General features: G+C 37.1%; 1 protein-coding gene across 1 annotated transcript in view; it reads right to left on the reverse strand.

The window, feature by feature from the left end:
* The window catches only part of LOC131686773 (dendritic arbor reduction protein 1-like), a 375,114-nt gene that overhangs the window by 133,302 nt on the left and 217,125 nt on the right, over positions 1-24,687 (reverse strand). The window contains exon 5 of the mRNA XM_058970758.1: positions 17,779-17,838. Within this exon, the coding sequence (XP_058826741.1) occupies positions 17,779-17,838 (60 nt within the window). The remainder of the gene's footprint in view (positions 1-17,778; positions 17,839-24,687) is intronic.

The following is a 24,687-nucleotide window of genomic DNA, read 5'->3' on the forward strand; positions in this document are numbered from 1 at the left end:
ATAGTGATTTTTCAACTAAATTCTTTTTCTGCTGAAAGAAATGAGCTAACGTCTTTGGAAAAGTTATGGAGATTGCTTTCATGAATATTTTTTTCTGAATACATGAAGTCTCTTCTTGTAATGCTTAGGAAGTTATAGCTCGTTATATTCGGATGACCACAGAAACATTTTTTTACAATATGCAATTATCATTCCTACGGGTTTCATATATTTTGCGAAGTTATTTCAACCATCAAACTACACAATTTTTATTAACGCATTATTTTTTATATCTCGAGTATTTTTTAAGATAATGGACCTTTTTTTAAAATAATATTTTATTTTAATCATCTCCTGGTGGCAACGAGAAACAAGTGAACTCTTTTAAGTTTTATAGTGTTGATGTAGCATTTCTAATAACAACTAGAGTTGACCGTGAATGCTCGTTTAAACGTTATTATTTTTAAAACTTTTGCAAATTTTACCAAAAAATTACCCAATGACTTCTAAGTTGCAAGAGAGAGACCGATGATCTCTTCTGGAAAGATATGTATCTTGACAAGATGAACTACTTTCTGGAACATGTTGAAGCTTTATCTACGATATTTAAGAAGTTATGTTGAAAAAAGTTTTTAAGGGGTCATTCACAAATAACGGTCAATAACTTCGCGTGTACGATAAATAGAGATTTTGTGTCTTCAGTAAAGATATTCACAAAATGAAGTTGTTTGACATTTCTGATGACTTCATCCTATTTTTCGAACTTTGAAAAAAATTGTGGTGAATATTATTGAACTTCAAGGGGGATTAATCACTCTAACTATATCATCAAAATGAAGGTCTAGGACATCCTAGAAGACACCATTGCTGTACTCTTTATAGTTTTCGCGTGAATAATTTATCGCGCGTTTGGCGAAAAAACCACTGTGCTTTGGAGGGAGTTCCAAAAAAATATTTGATGACTATTTTTGCACTGAAAAGGACAACTTGCCCCGCGTGCATCTCTGCCAACTTACATTATTACATATTTTATAAAAAATATCTAAATATAACTTTTGGATAGCTGTAATATCTATACGGATACTAAAAGCGCTTTTCATGCACTATCGAAAAATATAATCATTTCTGGAATAGAAAATCACCAAATGTTCAAAATTAAGAAAATTTACTTAGTATGCTCGAAAACACATTATCTCCCACAATTTCTACAAAACAAAATGATTTACAACAAAACACATTGGATAATTTTAAATAACGAGAAGCAGTGCTATACGTCTAATAAAAACGGAGAGAAAGGGATTCTGCCAACTTACACCAACTGCCAACTAGCCTCGGGCTCCCCTATATTTCAGCCATTTTGCTTCCCCAGTATTATTGCAAAATTTAATTGCTTGTACAGTTTGCTGATTTGTATCTTCCAATGGAGAAGGCTGATGGAATAAATTATTTCTGTCAAAATGACTACAACAATAGAAGTAAGAAACTAACAATTTTGTGGATGTAGCCAACAATTTCACACATACGGTAAATGGTAGGTATAATAACAACGCAATGCAATTTGTATTGAAAATAACAATCCATGAAGTCATAGAGTAATTGAGAAAGACTCAATTACACCACTAGGTGGATTAAAGCAGGTTTTTTTGTATAAATCAAGACAGAATAAACAACAATTTTGAGGCATTGTTTTGTGTTGCATTTGATGAGATCTACAATCTAAACTACAGTGACACAATATCATTTTCGTACACAGCTATGCGGAATGCTTATATGCATTTTACAATTAAAAAATAAATTTACGAGACATTTTATATATGTAGAAATAGTTCACTAGACAGCATGGGGAAGATACAATAATTATCTCTATTTTTTTCAAAAATAATCATAATTCCAAAGATAGTCAAATATACACGCAATCTCATATTCGTACAGTACACTTTTTTTTTCAAAAATCAATTGAAATTTCTATAATAAATATTCAATGTGCTAGTTGTTGTTTGTAATTACAGTTTTCAATCGTATTGTAATGCTGAACACTAGTTTGTGTGTGTATTCAACTTAAATTTTATCTCATTCTTTTAAATAGTAGTTTCTAAGATCATTTTTATTATAATCCAGATAGTTTCACACTTTTCATCCAAATCCTCTTATATATTTTTCTAATCAGTTAATAAATGGGGTCCGCAGTGGAGAATTCATAACATTCAAACAATTATAAATTTATAAGATTTTATGGTCACCGCAACATATTTATTTCATGGACTTGTTGACTTTTCTCGGTGAAAATGAAAACTTCAAATTTTCCCATTACTACACGTAACGTTTCGGCTTACTGCTCTTCAGCCATCGTCGGACGCCTACAAACATTTATTTAGCATTAACGTTAACATCAATTTGTTCACAAAAAATTACAAAGCTAGCATTCACAAATTAAACACAATTTACAATTAACTCACATAAACTTATATCACGCATCTCCATTCACTCTCGTTCACTCTCCACCGCTAGGCGGGCGATCACTCTTCGACTGTCTGCGTTCCTCGCTATTCAAACACTGTCGAAGCTTGGTGACCAGACCGTCGTATGTTGTGCAGAACGTTCCACATTCTCTTTGTAGGTTCACCGTTTTTTCCTCGCCGAGAATTTTGATGTGAAACATCTCTGCAGTTAGTCTGCTCTCCTGGTTTTCGATTCGTTCCAGTATCCGGGTGTTGTCGAAATCGAAGATGTGTCCTTCTTGCAATGTGTGTTGGGCTAAACCAGTTCTCGCATCTTTTTTCTTCGCGTCGTTCTTGTGTTCCGCTACTCTCGTTTCCAGCCTTCTCCCCGTTTGTCCTACATACGTTTTGCCATCGCCTGTTCCACACGGAATCGAATACACCACGTTCTTCTGTTTCCCTGGTGGGATCGGGTCTTTCAGTTTGGAGAAAATTCTGTTTTTTATTTTATCTTTTGGCTTGAAAGCAAGTTTTGTATCGTGTTTTCTCAGAATTTTCTCTAGTTTTTCACTGAGTCCCGGGACGTATGGCACAGCTACATATGCTATTTCAGCAGTCGCATCTTTATTCTGCTGTAGGCCATTATAGTGTTTATGGACCCGATCTTTCAGAATTTTGCGAACAAACCAGTAGGGGTAATGGTTTATTCGCAATATCTTTTTGGCTGTTTCGATTGCCGCTGGTCGGTTTTTACAGTCGGAGAGCTTAACTGCTCGATCTACGAGTGCAATTGCCGTGTTGCATTTATGCGAATAGGGACTCTCTGAATTGAAATCCAGATATCTACCATCCGCTTGTTTGGGTAGCCAAACTCTTTCGATGCGATCATGGTTTCTGGTTAGCATCATGTCAAGAAATCTCAATTTCCCGTTGTCCTCCTCTTCAATGGTGAACTGGAGTTTACTGTGGAAATTATTGAACGAGTCTAAGATTTCTTGAATGTGCTCCCTTTTGCCCACACAGAAGCAATCGTCTACGTACCGACGGTACATCATTAGAGGTATTTGTTTTCTCTCTAATGATGCTATGCACTTCTGTTCCAATCGCTCCATCACCACATTCGCAATGACTGGTGAGAGTGGAGAGCCCATAGGGACGCCGAAAGTTTGTGCATATATTACACCCCGATGTACGAAAAACGTCGATTCCAACACAAGCTTGACCGCCTCCATGAAACTGTGTTGATCGATGCTTGTGTGTTTCTCCACCTCTTCCCATCTCTCGTTCAAGCAGTCCAGGGCAAAATCAACAGGCACGTTCGTGTACAACGACGTCACATCCAGAGAGAAAAGAACTACATCTTCGGTGATCTGTGTTCCTGTTATTTGATCAGCGAACTCAAAACTATTTTTAATGTGGTACTCAGTTTTCCCTACTATATTTCCAATCACTCCAGATAGGAATTGGGCCACATTGTACGTTGCTGATCCAATCGTCGAAACCACCGGGCGGAGAGGTCTGTCCTGTTTGTGTATTTTTGGCAAACCATAGACTCTTGGTGGATTACAACTGGATATTTTTATCTTCCGGTGTGTGCGCGCGTCGATGTACTTGCTATCGCGCCACCCATCCACCAATACACCGATTTTCTTCAGAACTTTCGATGTGGGGTCCGATTTCAGTTGTTTGTACGTGCTTTCATCACTCAGAAGGTCCTCCATTTTCTGTTCGTACTCCTCAGATGCAATGATGACGGTTTTGTTTCCCTTGTCCGCTTTGGTGATAACCAGATTGGGGTTTTCTGCCAAGAATTTCTTACTCCTGCATATGTCCTTGCTTATCCATTCATTTTCGCAGTGTCCAGGTTGTTTTTTGAAATTCATGTAATTTATCATGGCAGTGGAAACCTCTGTTCTGATTTCGTCTGCGTTTTCTTTACGTTTCACCGTTTTTTCCAATTCCGAAATCATTTCAACGTAGGGGATGTGGTTGTTATTCTGAACATTGAAATTCGGACCCAGTTTCAACGTTCTCTCCAGAAAATCCGGGATTTGTGTATTGGTGGTGTTTTCTATCCACTGTCCACCGCGAGTGAGAGACGCAATTCTCCTGTTTTTCAGTGTCTCGATCTTACGTGTCTCTCTCGTTTTACAGGAGTTATGTACCACCACAGTCTTGTTCTCCACCATTTTCTTCACCCGCTGGACGTCGGCTTGTTGATAGATTAGTTCCATTCGGTTGGAAAAGAACATTTTGGTTCTCTTCAACTCAGCTAGCGTTCGTTTGGTGTCGGCCACCATTATGCTGATAATGCGAATTCTGTGCTTGAATAATACCTTTTCAAACTCACGACGGGATCGATCATTATTCAGGTTGATTCCAACCCTGTAGTTCTTGGCAGAAAACCCCAATCTGGTTATCACCAAAGCGGACAAGGGAAACAAAACCGTCATCATTGCATCTGAGGAGTACGAACAGAAAATGGAGGACCTTCTGAGTGATGAAAGCACGTACAAACAACTGAAATCGGACCCCACATCGAAAGTTCTGAAGAAAATCGGTGTATTGGTGGATGGGTGGCGCGATAGCAAGTACATCGACGCGCGCACACACCGGAAGATAAAAATATCCAGTTGTAATCCACCAAGAGTCTATGGTTTGCCAAAAATACACAAACAGGACAGACCTCTCCGCCCGGTGGTTTCGACGATTGGATCAGCAACGTACAATGTGGCCCAATTCCTATCTGGAGTGATTGGAAATATAGTAGGGAAAACTGAGTACCACATTAAAAATAGTTTTGAGTTCGCTGATCAAATAACAGGAACACAGATCACCGAAGATGTAGTTCTTTTCTCTCTGGATGTGACGTCGTTGTACACGAACGTGCCTGTTGATTTTGCCCTGGACTGCTTGAACGAGAGATGGGAAGAGGTGGAGAAACACACAAGCATCGATCAACACAGTTTCATGGAGGCGGTCAAGCTTGTGTTGGAATCGACGTTTTTCGTACATCGGGGTGTAATATATGCACAAACTTTCGGCGTCCCTATGGGCTCTCCACTCTCACCAGTCATTGCGAATGTGGTGATGGAGCGATTGGAACAGAAGTGCATAGCATCATTAGAGAGAAAACAAATACCTCTAATGATGTACCGTCGGTACGTAGACGATTGCTTCTGTGTGGGCAAAAGGGAGCACATTCAAGAAATCTTAGACTCGTTCAATAATTTCCACAGTAAACTCCAGTTCACCATTGAAGAGGAGGACAACGGGAAATTGAGATTTCTTGACATGATGCTAACCAGAAACCATGATCGCATCGAAAGAGTTTGGCTACCCAAACAAGCGGATGGTAGATATCTGGATTTCAATTCAGAGAGTCCCTATTCGCATAAATGCAACACGGCAATTGCACTCGTAGATCGAGCAGTTAAGCTCTCCGACTGTAAAAACCGACCAGCGGCAATCGAAACAGCCAAAAAGATATTGCGAATAAACCATTACCCCTACTGGTTTGTTCGCAAAATTCTGAAAGATCGGGTCCATAAACACTATAATGGCCTACAGCAGAATAAAGATGCGACTGCTGAAATAGCATATGTAGCTGTGCCATACGTCCCGGGACTCAGTGAAAAACTAGAGAAAATTCTGAGAAAACACGATACAAAACTTGCTTTCAAGCCAAAAGATAAAATAAAAAACAGAATTTTCTCCAAACTGAAAGACCCGATCCCACCAGGGAAACAGAAGAACGTGGTGTATTCGATTCCGTGTGGAACAGGCGATGGCAAAACGTATGTAGGACAAACGGGGAGAAGGCTGGAAACGAGAGTAGCGGAACACAAGAACGACGCGAAGAAAAAAGATGCGAGAACTGGTTTAGCCCAACACACATTGCAAGAAGGACACATCTTCGATTTCGACAACACCCGGATACTGGAACGAATCGAAAACCAGGAGAGCAGACTAACTGCAGAGATGTTTCACATCAAAATTCTCGGCGAGGAAAAAACGGTGAACCTACAAAGAGAATGTGGAACGTTCTGCACAACATACGACGGTCTGGTCACCAAGCTTCGACAGTGTTTGAATAGCGAGGAACGCAGACAGTCGAAGAGTGATCGCCCGCCTAGCGGTGGAGAGTGAACGAGAGTGAATGGAGATGCGTGATATAAGTTTATGTGAGTTAATTGTAAATTGTGTTTAATTTGTGAATGCTAGCTTTGTAATTTTTTGTGAACAAATTGATGTTAACGTTAATGCTAAATAAATGTTTGTAGGCGTCCGACGATGGCTGAAGAGCAGTAAGCCGAAACGTTACGTGTAGTAATGGGAAAATTTGAAGTTTTCATTTTCACCGAGAAAAGTCAACAAGTCCATGAAATAATTATAAATTTACTCTAAACGTTTTTTGCACGCCTTATGCTTCAGGTTCTTCTGCTGATCGAATTTCCAATATCCACCATTTCTTAGTAAAAGTACCATTTTATGGAAGCTTTGCTTTAAAATTTATTTTAAGATATTCATATTAAAATACACATTCTGATCCATCATTCCATCAATGAAGACCATATTTCTAGCACTTCTAGTGGACATATAATACCCCATACAAAACAGTCCACTGTCTCTGCGCTTGGCTGCTGTTATAAGGCTTTTATGTCCAGGTCTGAGTTCGATTTTCTCCACTCGAAACAACAGCCATTTGGGTCAAAGATGTTGAATTTGGACTCGTAGACAAAGTTTACAATTTTTCCAATATTCCAATAAAATGTTTCAATGTTGTTTAGTATATTAAACATATAAAAACAATTCTTTGTTCTTCTCATTGGTGAACAGCTTCTTGCTCAGAACACAGGCATTGTAATTGTCCGTTCTCCATATATTATGAGCCGTACCAGAGCAGACTTATACTTAAATGCTATGATTCAATTTATTTACCATGTATATAACATTAATTACTCATTTTCCCAAATTTTTCTAATTAAAAATCGTTTATCCCTCGCAGTAATTTTTTTGCAGTTCAATTTTTTTCGAAATATCTGCTCTACGTTTCACTACATCAAAGTTTTTAACGACATGTTAATTAGTTTGACGCAACCTTTGAACAATTTCAAAGATTTCATGAAGTGATTTACCTTCATTTTGGTGAGTAATAATTAGTTTTCGTCCCATAATGGAAGCTAGTTTACTTTTTTTAACCATTACGTTAATTTGTGGGAATTTCTTAAACTAATGTAGAGGAAACTGTGCCAATGAACACTTTTCTGTAGACATAAAATCTATTCTTCTAAGTAAAACAAAAAAAAAGAAATAACAGGTCTTAAAATTGACAAATTAATTGACTTTTCAAAAGTGTACGAATATGAAATTGTGCCATTTTCACACCAAGTAATGATTTTTTATGTGTAGTGTACGGAAACTTGCACACTTTAGATTACAAATGATAAGAAAATGGCAGATGATGATTCTACTACCACATTTACAAAACAATACCTATATTAAATAGCGCCAACATGTACGAATATGAGATTGTGTCACTGTAGATCACATGAAAAATATGAAATCACTGTAGCACCGGGTTATTAATTCTAAATTAGTGTGGGAAATAACATTGTATTTCATTTGTAGGTGAATTAATCACTAAAGTCTACACATATACCGATAGAAGCATATTCATAATTAAAAGAAAAAAACTGTTCATTATCCCTTACAAATCAAAATCATTCTAAGTTGAACAACATTTTCTATAAGGTTTCGTAAAAATTTCTAAAATTGGGCAATTATGTATAATAAGGATAGAAACAGGAATTATTGTTTCCAACAAAGATAACATTCAAAATAATAGAATTATAAAAACGTAAGAAGATGCTGTCTGGAAAATTTCACAGTCAAACGTTCAAGCATCGTCGCAGAGAGAGAGAGACATCACGATTGTTTTCGTTACGGCATAGCACCAACGAAACGTGGAAGCTTTTGGGCTACCGACTGGCGTCAAAACGGGATCTGGGTCAGCGGACGGACGGACGGACAGCAACTCTCGACAACGATACTGTTGTGTCCGACAACAATCCAGCCGGTAAGCGTGACAGGAACATTACGCGTATAGAAAACAGCCCCCTTCAGCCATTGTGCTAAGTGAGCTGTGGTAAGTGAGTGAGTCCACTCACTCAGTAGACGGTCAACGGCGAGTTGGCTGCTCTCTGACACTTTGGACTGACTGACAACTGCGGTCGGAATGCCAGCCAAGAGGCCTTGCTAGTCATAACGCGGCAGTGTAGTAACCGTCGCGATGAGGACAACAACGCCGAGAAGAACCCTTCGGCTACCATGTCAAACAGCGCTCTCTAATCTGAAGTGGATATACTGCCAAGCATCCGTCCAGTTCCCAGCCTGACGCCCCTTGCACGATAGGTTTTCGTAGCTTGAGTCGAAATAATTGATTTAAACAAGACCCAGCTCTGATCGGGCTCAGCATAAACTTGTAATTTGCTGGCAGCTATTTTCAATAAGTTTCGGCTAGCTCTTGAATTAGCTAGATTCGCCGAATCCGCTGTGGACCCCATAGGATGTTGTTGTAGGCGATCATCCTCTCAGGCGTTGGTCAGCACGTGGCAATCAATCATCTGGGGCGTTTCGTCAGATAGCCACCGGAGGCTCACTGTTTTCGAAGGGCAACACTGCCGGATGCCCACCGTAGATTTATCTCAATGCCCATATGCAGCTTTCGTGCGTTATTTTTCAGGTCTATATAAAGATCACTCCTGGTTGAGACGAGGGGTGGGTGATATGATGGATTTTGCTTCCATTAAAAGAGCTGGACACGTTTAGAGCTTGATATAGTCCCGGCCCGTCGGTTGTGATCTATTCAAATTGCCTGTCTGACCGTTGCGTAAGCCGGTTTCTATTTTCGTCCAACTTTTGCTTTTCTGGCCGTGTTTGGGCCATTGAACATCAATCTTTCCACCGGCATTCTTCGATGGCTGAAGATTGAGTGAATTTTTTTTTTTGTTGAATGGATTCTGCATCGGCGGGAGATCACAGTCCGGCAGTGCCAAATGCGAAACAAGTTTCTCGAGCAGCCTGCTGTGGTCTTATCGTGGCACTTGAATCAAATGGCACAGAAGTGTGGTTGTGTGTACCTACTCGAAAAATCAGATAAATATATGGGAATAATAACTTCATAGGTTGGGGGTAGACCGCGATAAGAACGCCTTTCGAGTACATAGCCCGCATTTAACAGGTTGCTTTCGGCGAGACATACCGCCAGTTTTTTGTGTGCATTCCCGCTCGTTCGGAGCAGTTGAATTTGAATGCGGAAAACATTAGATGGATTAACTCGAGTGGAATTCAGCCGGTGAGGTGTTGAATTTGAAGTATGCACTCAGCTTAGAAGTGTTAAGGCTGTTGAGATTTATCTTATCGATTTTGATGTTATTTTTTTAATTCGCCAAGTTGGTATTTATTTGAATGATATTAGTTATGTCTACATGTGCACGCTTATTTTTTATCATATGTAAAAATGAAATCAGGTGTTATAAAATCCGAAATTTTCAACGATGAGAAAGGCAAAAAGCAAAACGAAAATGAATACAATAGTTTTTGTAATTTCAATCTTTGGACTATGCAAATCTACTTGAACCATTTTGTCTAAAAGTACTGCGCTGTTGTACTAACCGTAGCCTGTTAAGGGGGGATTATCATATAAACAGATTGAGTATTACTTTATCTTTGCGCATAGTTCAAACAATGTTTCCATATTAAATAATCTCCCTTAAAATTCAAAACTATTCAGACGTCGCGTCGCAGATCTAAAGCGAATATTCCACTTCTGCTGAAAACGTTAGTTGTGTATTGTATTGGATTTCTTGTTACGATCGACGCTTACGTTGGTTAACTGCCAAACTCGTACTCACACACTTTTTAAATTTTTGTGGTTAAAAATGAAAATTGCAGTATCCATATATCATATTTCCATGCTGAATATTAATAGATACTTACTCTAATTAAGAAAATCTCCTGTTATCCCAGTAAAACATTTGAAAAATATCTGAAGATAAAAATTACGAAAAAGCACAGGCAAAGTGTGTTTTCCATTGTATTTTGAATCTGAGATATGCACATGTAAAAAAATTATTCCCAAAATCGTGAATAAAATGCCATGAGTTCTGGAACAATCAAGCTTTTATGTTACGAAAACAGGGCCGTGATCCAAAATTATAACGCTTTGATTAGTGGAGATATTTGTTTTCGTTTTGTGAACTTTAGTCACGGTTTCCGAGATACCATTACCAAATTGATTTTCTATACGTGAATTAGTTCACAACTTTATGAACATTATTCATAAAACCAAGCGTTGAATTGTGAAACAATTATTGTGGAACATTATTCAGAGTCTGACTATGCAAAGTGAACTGATTCATGATTTGTTACATCTTGAACCTGATCTGGTTTTCGTGGTTGTGAAGTAGTTCAAAACATATTACTCGTGAATGAAACTCGGAATATTATTAATGAATCTTTTCAATTATCGTGAACTAGTTCATGATTCCTAATATATCAGTCCCGATTTAATATCCGTGCTCGTGAAACAGTTTACAAAATCATAAAGTATTATTCATGGATTCATGAACTGGTTCACGATGTATCTTGAGTGCTTGTAATTTCAATTTCAAGTAAGGTGGCCAAATGGTCTTGAAATTTTCACGCAAATTATTTCACAAACTTTAGGTTTTGTCATAAAACATCTTTATTATGTCTAGCCTAAGCGACTAGTAAAAGATCGAGCAGCAGATATAAGAAAAACTATTAGGACCTCGAACATCGTTGTTCATTCTATAAGGTTCAATGTGATGTCTGTACAAAAACAGAAAACTGTGCTGGGAACCAAAAATATATTGTAGAGCCACAAATCTTGTTCATGATGTAGATCATAAAACAAGTTACCGCGAGTCAGTTACTCATTTATGAACCAAATTACGTTAATCATGAACATGAGTCACATTACTCCCCGTTTCAAATTTGAAAGTGATCTCAAGAATACAGTATCACGATAACGTGTATATAAATTACGAAAACCGTTATTAACATCCTGAATCCTAAATTACGAATATCGAGACTAAAGCCTTGAAATCATGAACATAAATCGCGCTACTCTGCCAGAAAAATCCAATATTAAACTCATGAATAAAATATCACAGTAACATGATGAGAAATTATGAAAATCGCGACTTAGTTCCTGAAATCATGAGCATCGTTTTTGTTGATATACTACAAACCAGTGTATCCTCAAAGTATAAACAGGAATCATAACAAAAACTAAACGTGTCCAGGGAACCCAACCAAAAATTACAATGTAACGCCATGTAAATTTTTGCGCGAACTAGTTTATTGAAAACACACTCAGTTTCATGAATATGTGGTTTATTATCCATAATTTCAGGAACTTGGTCACAGTTTTCGTAAATCGTTTAATTCACGAAATCGTGATTTTTTGTTCATGAATTTATGAACGGATTTCTTCCGTGTTCAGCTGTACGGCGGCCTAAATTTGTTTTTTCGCTATTTCAGCCAAGAATAGAACCACTGGGAACCTGCTCCCATATCGTAAGAACCGACTAACAATATGCTAGGAATTCTTAGGTGAAGGTATTGATCCGTACCGAAGACTTAACCTGGACGGACCTTAAGGTTTTGGATCATAGCCTTTATCCATTTTATATTGAGTGAATCACTGACATATAGTTACCTTTTCTGATTCGTTATTCCCGATTGCGTACCAATGTTTTAGGTTTCTTCTGGCGGTTGTACAATAGGCGTAAAGGATGAAGCCTAATTCTACACTAAGTAACAACATATATGAATATACCGCCTCTTCCACGCCAAGCATAGGTTTAAAAACTAAAAAAGCAAGCAACTGGGAAATTTTTGAATTTGGTCTAAGATAAAACTATCGAATTACACAAAAAGTTTTTTTTGTGTAGATTTGTCCAAATGAGCCAGTTTTTTGTTAAATCTGGAACTGTCTTCCGACAAATCTACATTGACGAATACCTCCGAAAGTGACTTCTTGAGGTCTCATGAAGGTCTGACACTAGCTTTGTACTACTTTTGCTTTCCTAAACAATGGTAAACATTTCAACTCTCCAGAACTTCTCCTGGTCCCTTCTTCAAAATAATCCAGTGTAGTTCACTGCGTCACTCTTTCCAGTTTGAACCGCTCATTTGGTAGTCGGTCTTTGCCAGTATTGCTCTTCTCCCATCCATTTTTCGCCGATGGATCAAAATCGCTTGTCGTTATGCTTATTATATTTATTACGCATAATAAACAGGTCGTTAGCAATTAACCTAATTATGGAAACGTGTCGGATAGGGAGAGTTGAGATGCCAACTTGTCATTAACATTTCGCAATGAATTTCTTCACATTCCTTTGGAATATCTTTTATACTTTTTGTACGCTTGCTTTGTAGTGCAAGTTTTGGAAATGATGATTAAAGTATTAATAAGAAGCAATACTCCCGATGACTGGCTGTTCGCAGTTCAAATTGCTCATTCCGAATTATCGGAAATTGATCGCGAGCGACTTTTGTACATATTGCTAATATCATATTGTCTATAGATGAATGGATACCTCTATTATATTCCACGCTGCCTTCTTCTTTTATGTAACGCCCCGCGGAATAATAATTATTAAACTGCCTATTCAAAGGGCATTCATATTTCTCCAGGAGGTCGCACTCCTGAAAGCTTTGATCTAAAATGAAAAGACACAGCGAATGAGTACTTAACTAAATCACAATGTCTACCAAGATATATCCTGATTCATTTCCCTACCTACTAACACCAATCTCATCCTGCGACACTTGTGGATGATGCAGATTATTCCTCGGTAATAATAGTCACAAGTGTTGAACTAACATTCATTCCCATCCCAAAATTGACCTGCATTGGCGTGCCCATCTACGTTATTGATCATACTATACTACTTAATCTCTTTAGGTTGCACGTTGAGTATGATATACTACTCCCAAGTATCATACAATTGGTTCAATGTGCAATTTCAACAGGCTTTGATCAATCACGGGAAACTCACGGGCTGTCAACTAAGCTAAGCTGTACAGCTGAATGTATAATTTTTGTGATATTATTACATATTACATACATATTCACTACATTTGTGTGGAATTTTTTTCCAAACATCTTTATCAAGAACCCAAAATATTCCAAATTGGATACAGGAATAAAAGTATCCTAAAGACTCACTGAATGATGTGGACGTTTCCAACGACTTATCTCGTATGGCAGGCCATCTGTTCCTGTGGTGTATTTAAATCGCAATCGGGACCATCAACCTGGAAATTTATGTGCAGGAATGCTTGGAAAAATTTTGCTCATTGCTTTTCCTTAAGTGACGCAATTGTTCCGTTCTGTTTCGGTCAGATTTGGTATCTTGCCACTACGGAAAAAGGTCATGGAGTGGCATACCGCCAACAACGTCCACGCTAAAGTTCTGCCCAATTGAAAAATATACTAGCGAATAGTGCTATTAACGCACGTCTTATATCCATTCTCACAACTTGCGATATTTGTGCTGTCGCAGTTAATATGATTAATGATAACATTAGCAGGAAATACGTCTATTGTTCGGCATATTTGCCGAATAATGAACCATAACCCTTCTGATGATTTCATTTGTATGTAGCGTAAAATAAGCTTCTACGCACTATCCGTAGTGATACATATGCTCATTACATAATTTAAGTCAGCTCAAATATCAATTTGAGAGGCACGGTATTGATGCGATTCTAAAGCAGCACGAATCTGCATATATTATATGTTGGAAGTCGCCCAACAGTAGCACGATTTGGCAGGGAAGAGGTGTTAGATGAATTCTCTGCTCTGACGGTATTACGCATGCGTTGACAAACTGTCTCGTACCCAACGAGCTCGAAGCGTCTAATCTACGAACCATCTAATCTACGAAATTGGAACTCTACGAAGGTTTCATGGGTATTTTCCAATTATTGAATCCTCAAATGTCTTAGATGAGGTCGTGGATAAAACAAACTCGCCCATTGTACCAGTATACCAAGAGGTGTGTCCGCTTCGAGTTATGCGTGCTTCTAGGGAATATCGAGCTCGTTAGACTCAAAAAGTTATGTAGAAGAGCTAGAAATCTTAAACGCAGAGACGGCATCTAAGGTATGTCCTTATCAGTGACTCATAAAAAGGTGGTTTCCTAGGATGTTTTTGAACATTAAAATAACAATAAATAAATTATAAATGGTGGATTTATAATCAATCTCGGGATAGCAGCTCACCGCGGACAACTCAAACGCTGTGCAAGGTATAGCTCGTAATTTTTACCTGAAACAAATAGTAAAATATTCCATTACTCGGAAGGCTTTTCTTCTCCGGATAGACTATTATGGTGATTGAAATTTATATATTTTTGGGCATTTTTTTTAAAATAAAGTACTCGTTTTCTCGACGTTTTTAATAGTAAGTGCGTTAATAACATTGTAAAGCCCGTACGATATTGAGCCTGTTCTAATGACCCTGCCACTTCTAGTTTTCCGATCTGTTTACTTCACATCCTTGCTCTCACTTGAGTACTATGGCTCTAAGTTTCATAACTTTCCCTACCCAGTAATCTCTAGCTAATTGAATGTCGTTAAAACGTAAAAAAAATGTAAAATGAGATTTTCTTAATACATTTTAGTTCAATCTGCGCACAAATAAATTACCTAATAAAACAGTGTTTTACTTGTATACAGTTTAAGATTTTTTGGAATATTGCATGGAATTTTGAAAACATAGATTACATAAAAGAAGCTTTAAACCTTATGGATGCATAAAAAAACGAATTAAATAGCTATACTCTGAAACTCTACAAGAATATTCTCTAATAATAATTCTAATTATTGAAACAAAAAATAAATGGTTTTTTGAAGTTGACGTTTGGGATGTTAGCTTGTGCGAGCACAACATGCATATCAGCGGGGGAAGTTTACTACCACCCTGCTACACCATGCTGTGTACAACTTTGAAAAACTTTTTCGCAAAAGCTTTCAAGCTTAGGGATTTTACTTGAGATTGAAGGTGTTTTTGTCAACATGTCTTTCGAATCAATTTTTGAAGCAGCACGAGGTCATAGAGCACCTTCATATACCACGAACTTGATAGACGCAATGCTTAACAACCTGTGTTCATCGTTAAGACATTAAGATTAGGAAACTGAGTGCCTACGGATGTACTTAATGTGGTGTGCTGTCATCACTTCTGTGGAACCTTGCTGCCGTTGCCTTGTCGAGGAAACGTAATCAGTTTGGGCTTCCGAAATATGGTTTCGTCAATGATTATTGTACAATGTACAGTTAATCCAAATAAAAAAATCAATGATTGTTTTCATGCAACGAAGGATTACAACCGGAGCTCACCCATTGCATTTCTTTGCTTTTAAAATTATTGTTCCAGATCAAGTCAAGTACATTGGGGGTAACTCTTGACTCAAAACTAAATTGGTCAGCCAACTTCGATTTCAGAATAGAGAGAGCTTGTATGGCCGTCAGCCATACAGCGACTTATTACAAATCTTGGGGACACATACCCAAGTACAATCAGTGGATCTACAAAACAATTGTTAGATAGACCAATACTGGCTTACGGGTGCCTTATGTGGCGGGTGGGTGGTGTGGAAGGGAGAAGGAACGACAATCCAATTAGTTGTATTTTGCCAAGCACAATTGGATTGGACCTTTCAAATTCAATCATCACATGGCTATTATTCAGTGTGGTAAGTATTATTCGTGCTATCTTTGTGAATTTAACTACACAACATTTGATATGTAACTGCCCTGCAGTAAAACAATTGCGTATCCGGATTTTCTATGCAGAGATAAACCTATGTACTGGGAGCTAAAACTGTTGTTCATAACCCAGTGCAGTAAAGAGCTATAAACTTTAGTAGAAGGGTTCATCATTCCATCGCAAGTGAAGAATCCAGGCTGTTCATTTTTTTATGTTGTGATTGTATTTCCCATTTCTCTACTTTTTACCACTCCCTTTCAATTCCATCAGAAAATTGATGAAACGATATGGCGAAACACAATTCTCTGAACAACATAGGGAACGTGCGAATCAAGCAAAAATATTCTTATTTCAGAAATATTGTAATCGAATTTATAGTTCATATGAGACATTTGTGTGTACTTGAATTCGGGTAAAATGTGCATTCAACTGCACAAAAATTGATCCCAAATTGACCCAATTTGCCGGGTGCCAGATTTTTTCAAGAGCAGTTTTTTCTTTGTCATAATATATCGATTAATAGCACATTGAAATTTGTATCGAATACTTATTGCAAGTTAAAATATAGCTTAATTCACAGCGGAAAAAAGTGAAACCATTTCGATACTTCTCCAAATCAGACCGTATGCAGATACTCGGCTCTCACTGCAGGTACCGGCCATCGACTGGACTGTCATGGTATTTTTGTGCCATATCAGGACATATCACAAATAAAAAGTGTAATTTCTTTCCCATTCATGATTTTTGTTCTTTTTTCCGACAATTTTTGCCACCGCATAACTTAGCACACGAAACCGCCCTGTCTGTTGCCGTTATCCACACGCAACAGGTGAAAGTTGCCGGTTGCGATTGTTTCCTTTTTAACCAAAAGGTGTCCCCTGGCCATGAATGCGTTGTTTGACCTAAAAAGGAACTCTGCACTTTTTTTAAATTTATTTGTAGACATCGCATTCAGTTCAATTTCAGCGAGGAATCCTCTACGTCCGGACGAAAAGGCCAGTACTTCTCGTGTGTGTGCGCGCTATCGTAGCATCATCGGTTGTAGTATGGACAAAATGATTGACAGATCGGATGAATGAATTCGACAGTGATTGCACTTCCACTTTTGATGGAAGGTTGAAAAGTTGGCCCATTCCGTACCGAACTCCAAAGAGAGTTGAGTATGCATCGATCGTTTTGAAAGCAAGCTATAATTGGTGTTTCAAAGGGAAGCTGAATTGAATGAGGAAGCGGTGGTTGCTGATGCTTGGTTCCTTGGTTTTAGTGGATTCCATCAGGGACTCGATTCGTACGAAACCGATGCTTGATTGAGATGTTTTCAGGGGAAGTCAACACTTTTCGAAGCGTTGGTAGCATATAAGTACCGTAGCGTAGAGTTGGTTTATTCCCATCACAACAAAATAATGATGTGAAAGTGCTCTAGGAATACATGACTAATATATTATTGTTAAACTTATTGATTGCTAGAAAATTTTGCTATTTTAAAAAATTTATCTAACAGATGACATGAAGGAATATTCTCCAATATAGAAAATAAACGGCATAACTTACCGGTATGAATTCGTTGATGGGCCTTCAGGTGCGAGCTTTTGGTGTAGACTTTTGTGCAACCTGTGGAGAGGAGAATAAAATACAGATATACTCAGCATGTAAAGAAAGCAGATTTCTCCTTTGATTATGTAAAGAATTGCGAAATGATTAACTTTTATTGTGAGAACAGAAACAGCAATATCCGAAGAGTACCGCAAGGGAGTGCGCTGCAATTAAATATTTTTAATTATACGCAGTCGTAAAAGTGTCGGGTTTCGTTGTTGCCGCAGGTTTCGTACATGATGAAGAATAAGGAGAACCAAATGTATGTTAGCGACGACGGTGAATATTGTCGGCAGCTCAGCGACTGGGTCTCGTAAAAAACCAGTGGTTAATGCCAAAGATATTTTAGGATTTATATTGACAAATTGCATCTGCAAGCAGGTTGATAATGTTGAAATGGAGACGGTTGTCCCAGATTTGCGAAATTGTTTACTTGGTTGTCTTTATTTTATTGATGTATGTCTGAGCAATATTCCAGTCTGATCGATGTACATTTTTCCTCAGTATCTTTCGTGACCTCGATTGCCGCTCCGAATGATAGTATTGTCATTCTGGACGACTTCAACCTGCCTCCTTGACAGCAACGTGTCCAGCAAGCAGTGAATTTCTACGACTGGATACTGAACAATCTGCGCTTATCGTCAACGTCTCTAGTATACTAGATAGCTACGATAGCACCGCTCTTCGGCAACTCAATAATGTTCCCAACGATAATGAACGTACATCTCTGTTTTGTAAGCTCTGTTTTGTAAGCTCGGGATTATGCTCATTATTTCTTCCACGGCTCCGTTTCCTTTAGTCTAGCGTCATCATCCCCCACTACATCTTGTGCTCAATGGTAACATAGGAGCAAACTTCGTGACATTACTAGCTTCGTAGTTTACGATTTTGAAAATGCGGACCACGACAGCATCATTGGCACGCTGTTGAATATAAACTGGGACGAAAAATCTCAACAACGATGACGTGAACGATGCAGCGATGGCAATCAATTGTCCTGAGACGATCAAATACTGCCAAACGTTGTTCTATTTAAAAAAAATTCTCGAAGCATGAGACGCTAGCATTAGGGTTCGTCGCGGTACGGATCTTGGCGGTAAATGGATTTTCCGCACCGCAACCGCAAAGAAATATCAAAACCGCACCGCTTACCGCAACCGCACTTTATTTACCGCACCGCACCGCGCGGTAATGCGGTAAATGCGGTAAATTTTTTATATTTTTAAAAATTGTGTTGAAAAATTGTTCATTTGTATAACCATATATAATAAAATGTTATTCTTATTTACACGAAATATCGTGAGATTCCTCAGAATGTAAATGCAAGCATCATACATTCAAAAACGTTGTGCTGCAGTAACAGGAAAACTTTTATTTTAGCAACCCTTCAGTTAATTGAAAAATGTGGAATAAAAATGTAATAAGAAATGAAGTTGCATATTTTTACATTTCTTATAAAAGAAATGTATAGAATTCGCTCAAACTTTCAAGATTTTTTCCGAGGCCCGGAGGGCCGAGTCTTATATACCAATCGACTCAGCTCGACGATTTGGGACAATGTCTGTGTGTGTGTGTGTGTGTCTGTGTGTGTGTGTATGTAACGGACAAATTCTCATTCGTGTTTCTCAGCAATGGCTGAACCGATCTTATCCAAACCAATTTTAAATGAAAGAACTAAAAAACAGTATGAACGCTATTAATTTGTTTTTGATTCTGATGTTTAGTTTCCAAGATATGAATGTTTGAATGTGTAAAAATGGCGTTTTTTGCAGTTTTTTTGAATTATCTGCCGAAATTGACAATATAGATTAACAATTTATATATTTTTAGACAGCTTTACCTTTCGAACAAGCTATAGATTGTTGAAATCGGACTATTATCAATAGAGATATTTAACATTAAATGCGGACGAAAGATTTTTATCATTTCCCATTGCCAGAAATATGACCAAAAACATGTAATCTATTATTAACGCCAAAACGGCTTATTCTAGGTCAATAGTATCTTCGGAGAATTTAATGGAGGCAATATGCCCTTTCTTTTGGTATTGTGATTTTGCTGATTAATCCCCCTATGAGTGAGATATTTTCACAAATTTTCTTGGGAGTGAGTATATCGAAATGATGCCTTCAGCAAATGTGTAGCTCTTACTTTTACGAATAACTTTACTGAATACTTCAAATATCTATTTTGAATACTTTAAAAGTTATGGCTTGTTGTTTGTGGATTACTCTTTGTCGCCTATTTATTGTTCAATATTGTAATAATCCATTGAAATAAGCCAAACATTATTTCAATAAAACGAATTTTGTATTTCATTTTTCTATCTACAACCGCTAGAAATAATCACCGAACACTTCCAAGTTGTCTGGAAGGAACTTGATAACTTATCAGTGCAAAAATGTTCATTTGTACGAACCTTCTGACTGCAATTTTTCTAAGTTATAACCATCGGATCGATCTGAAAAATATCGGAAAATGAAAAGCGAAATAAATAACTACAAGCATCGGCGTAGCCACGAGAAGGTTTTGGGGTTTACCACCATAGAACACCCCCCCCCCCTCCACCACACCCAACAAAAAAAATTGGATTGACGTTGAAAATCTATTGATTCTGACTGATTTAATTCAATATTACAATAACAACTATCTGATCCGTAGATTGATAACCTGTTGTTGTAGACATCATGAGGACGTTTGATAAATTGTCGGAATGGGGTCCTGATATGTAACTGATCTATTGGTTTTGATTTCACAGTTGTCCAATTGCATCAATATCAAATTCCTGCCTGAAAACATTCCAATAGAAAATTCCAGAGTTCTGTAATCAATCATAATCCTCAGATTTATTTTCAAATTGAGCTCGTTTTTGTAGAGATGTAATGTAATAAGGGTCTTTATTTAATAGGAAGCGAAGTTAAAATTGATTTAATGAAACATAGAACTGCTCACCAAAAAAAAATGCATAACTTTCAACATTTGCTAAAAATGTTTTTGCCTTTCTCATTCACTCTAAAGTTCGTCGAGATCGGAAAATGTCTGTGTGTGTATGTATGTGTGTCTATGTGTGTATGTGGAAAAAAATGTGACCTCTGTTTCTCAGAGATGGTGGACCGATTTGCACAAAGTTAGTCTCAAATGAAAGGTACAACCTTCCCATCGGCTGCAATTGAATTTTTTTATTGATTGGACTTCCGGTTCCGGGGTTACGAGTTGAAGAGTGCAATCACGCAGCAAATTCCCATATAAACTGAAATGAAAAAATTTCAAAATCAAATTTGTATTTTTGATGCCAAATGAATTTAAAATGCATGAAACATTGAGATGTTTGACAAAAATTGACTTTTTTAGACTTTGGTACATTTTTGCCTTTCTCATATAGAAAGGTTATGCAATCACTCTAAAAATCTTCAATTATACCGGCCCGAGGGGGGGTATGCAGTGAGGGGTTGCTACTTTAAAATTAAAACTAGTTTCAAATTTCTTAACAAGTTGAAAATTTTCGGCAAGACCTGGACCTCCCGGATCTTTCTCCATGATCCGCCGCTGGTTTCAAGCGATGTTTCAATATCACATAGTATCTCAAGATCGTGGCTGTCGATCGATTGTATGTATGTGCAAATCGTACTGAACATGTAATATTCATTTCCACCATTGTAATGAAGATAACCAGCCATGGAATCGTAGTCTGGACAAATGAGAAAAGCACAATTGCACCACTAGGTGGATTAAAACAGGTTTATATTTTGGGAATGCGTCGAGTTGAGACGAAAACGTAATATGATTAATAACGAGGATAACACTTTCCGAATGTAGAGAGAAATTTATGAAAAATGACGATTTCCATTCGACTCTAGCAGGTTCTGATCAATTTTGATGAGCATTTGATTTTTGTTGTATGACCAATTATATGTATAGGTCAAATGTTTAAAAACAGTAATTTAAGGTCAAGATAGCATCATTTTGAAACCGCCAATTTCGGAGGTTTAGTATCTTCAATGAGTTTTATAAACTTTAAACAGCGCATCATTTGATAAAATAATTTTGACGGTATATCGTCCAAGAAGTATTTATGGTGAATTTTCTCTGGTTAATATTCATGACTACAATAAAGTCTCAACAAATTCGCTAAAGACACGAACCTTGTTACTATTTTCTGGAAAATAATTCTGCATAATTTTAAAACTTTAAAATTTATGGTTTCGGAATTATGCCGTTTGGACAGTAAGATCGATTTTCACCAAACCCCCACCAAACCGAATTTCTGGCTACGCCGCTGACTTCAAGTAAGTAGAAACAAAGTCGTTCTACACTCGAAAGAAACTTCTTCGAATGCTGAATATCTACATTGACACCCCAATTTTATCAGCCAAATATGAATTGCCAAATATGATTTTTTTTTATTGCATCGAACTACAACAATTTTTAGGTAGCTGTCAAGGGGTTATTTTATAGACTTCTTCCAAAATTTAGCGAACCTATTCCAATTCGTATACCAATTAATTTGTATACTTAAGGGTTTATATGTTGCAGATAGAAAAATACTGAAGTTTTCAGCTTTTTTCCTACACAATATTACGAAAGCTTATTAAACAATTTTTCCTAATATGTTTGTGAAAGTTATAAACTATTTGAAATATTTTAATAGTTTAATTTTTTATTTAACCGTGATTTTTTAATAAATAGTGACCATCGCTTCACAACGTAGTCTATTTCTCATGGCTTGCGGTGAGCACGATCTCTCGAATTGCTGAACTGAAAATTATGGAATAGAAATTAATTTTTAGTGTTCTTTACAGATTTAACTCGCCGCGCAGATAGCTCTGAATTAGACCCGCTGGTGCCCTAAGACGATTTTGCTAGATTTTCAGAGCACTGTGCACCCAGTGCATTAACGCAAGTGACGGAAGGTTATCGAAAAGTTTCGTGAAAATGAAAATTTCAGTAATGATGATGATTTTCCCAAACGGTTCGTTTTCGAGAGGTTTTTATTTGTTCTTTGGCATTAGGATTAGCGATAATAATTCAAATCAAGGATACTACTGGCAAGTCACCTTTAGAAAAAGTCGATGTCGAAGTAAAATTTGGAACTATGCACGCATGCACTTCAGAGATAGCGTGATATCAGGAGCTGCGACTTCATTTCAACGCTTTTTTGTGAAAAGGGCGATACTCCCAAATGTAAACATAAGGCTTTTTCATACATGCGAATGATTAATAAATAACCTTTATAGGAAAATTCTGTTTTCCCACCACAATTTAGATATTTTATTAACAGAGCATTAACAATAATTCGATGGTATGTCTATTTTATGGGGCATTTTTTCGCTTTCCTATTGATTTGGTTTGAGATTTCTAGCACTGATGTTGTCCTATGCTGATTTGAGCGATTCTCTGAGTCCTGCCACTATCCCATGTAGTATGTGTTATCAAAAACATCGCGAAGCATCAAGTTCTAAATGTTCTCAAACGATATAATATCCGAAGAGAGTGATAAGAGTTATAAGAAATGTCCCATCACACTGTTAGGTGGATTAAAAGCGTTTTTTCTTTAAATTTTCATATTTTCAATGTTTTTGACATATGAAAATGAAACGGATGATTTACGCATTTACGTAGTAAACCTTTACTTTCCATTCTTAAAGAAATTTCACAAAAAAAATTAAAGTCGAAATACCAGTACTTCTATATAGTAGCGCATATATTCCAATACAGTGAAATAAAAACCTATTGTATTTCATCAATAAGAACGACGTCATATTTGACAAAAAACCTTGCTCTATACATTACATCTTATCAGGAGTCCGATCTCAACCGGTACAGAATAATTGAACATTAGAAAAACTGCTAAAAATGTATGATTTGTAACATACAGCAGAAATGTTATTAAAAATAGGGGGTTTTATGGACAAAATATCCCAAAACTCTAACTTCCGCATTTTTCAAGAAACATATGTATTCTCATTCAGAAACTAAGATTGCTCCCTTTAAAAATATATGAAGTGTAATTTTCTAAAGGCTAGTTCTAGAAAGTTCTAGCATTTAATTTATTTTCCTATAATATTTTCCCAAAGAGCCAATGGCAAAAACTTCAATTAAAATGGACGGGAGTCAAACGATGTGGTAGTTGGCAAAAATAGTTTCAAAAAAACTACAAAATAGTGTTAACCTTCCAGCACACGCGCCGTTGTATTTTGTGAAACACCTTCCGAAACTCTAGCGAAATCTTCTTTCAGCAACAGCGGCTGCTCATTCGGGGAACCATTCGCGCGAGTCCTGGAGGGTTAACTGAAAAATATTAGGACTTAATTTGGTAGAAAACTATCGTAAATTTGAATGGAAGTACGCGAAAAAAGGTAAGTAGCATACTTTTTGAGAAAGAGTCCAACAAAATTGACTGCATTGACTCACATTGAATTTACACAGCAATCAAAGAAGATAGAAATACGATGTTGATGAACGAATGATAGAATAATCATCCTAATTTGGACCCCTCCTTATTTTGGACGATTTAATACATTTGTATCCTTTACTACCAATTACTCCAAATTCGTTTGGTTTGATGAAGATAATTATATTCTTTGGATTGTGTTTAAGTCCCAGCATAATTAGGTCATCCCTAACTCTTTTAAATTAGTCAAAATTCACAGTTGAAAAATTGATATCGATTACGATTCATAATTCCACGATTTCCAACAGAAATCGGGAAAAGTGATGCACTTTTAAATTGGATTTAAGAGTACAAATTTATTGTTTTTAAATGATCTAATAAATTTGTCTCTATTTGGATCTTGCATTTTATGTGTTTGAAATGGTTAGTTTGTGAAGTTTTACTCAAAAATATAAAATAACTACTCCAAAATATGT

The sequence above is a fragment of the Topomyia yanbarensis genome, chromosome 3 (assembly GCF_030247195.1).
Source record: "Topomyia yanbarensis strain Yona2022 chromosome 3, ASM3024719v1, whole genome shotgun sequence".
Taxonomy (NCBI): domain Eukaryota; kingdom Metazoa; phylum Arthropoda; class Insecta; order Diptera; family Culicidae; genus Topomyia; species Topomyia yanbarensis.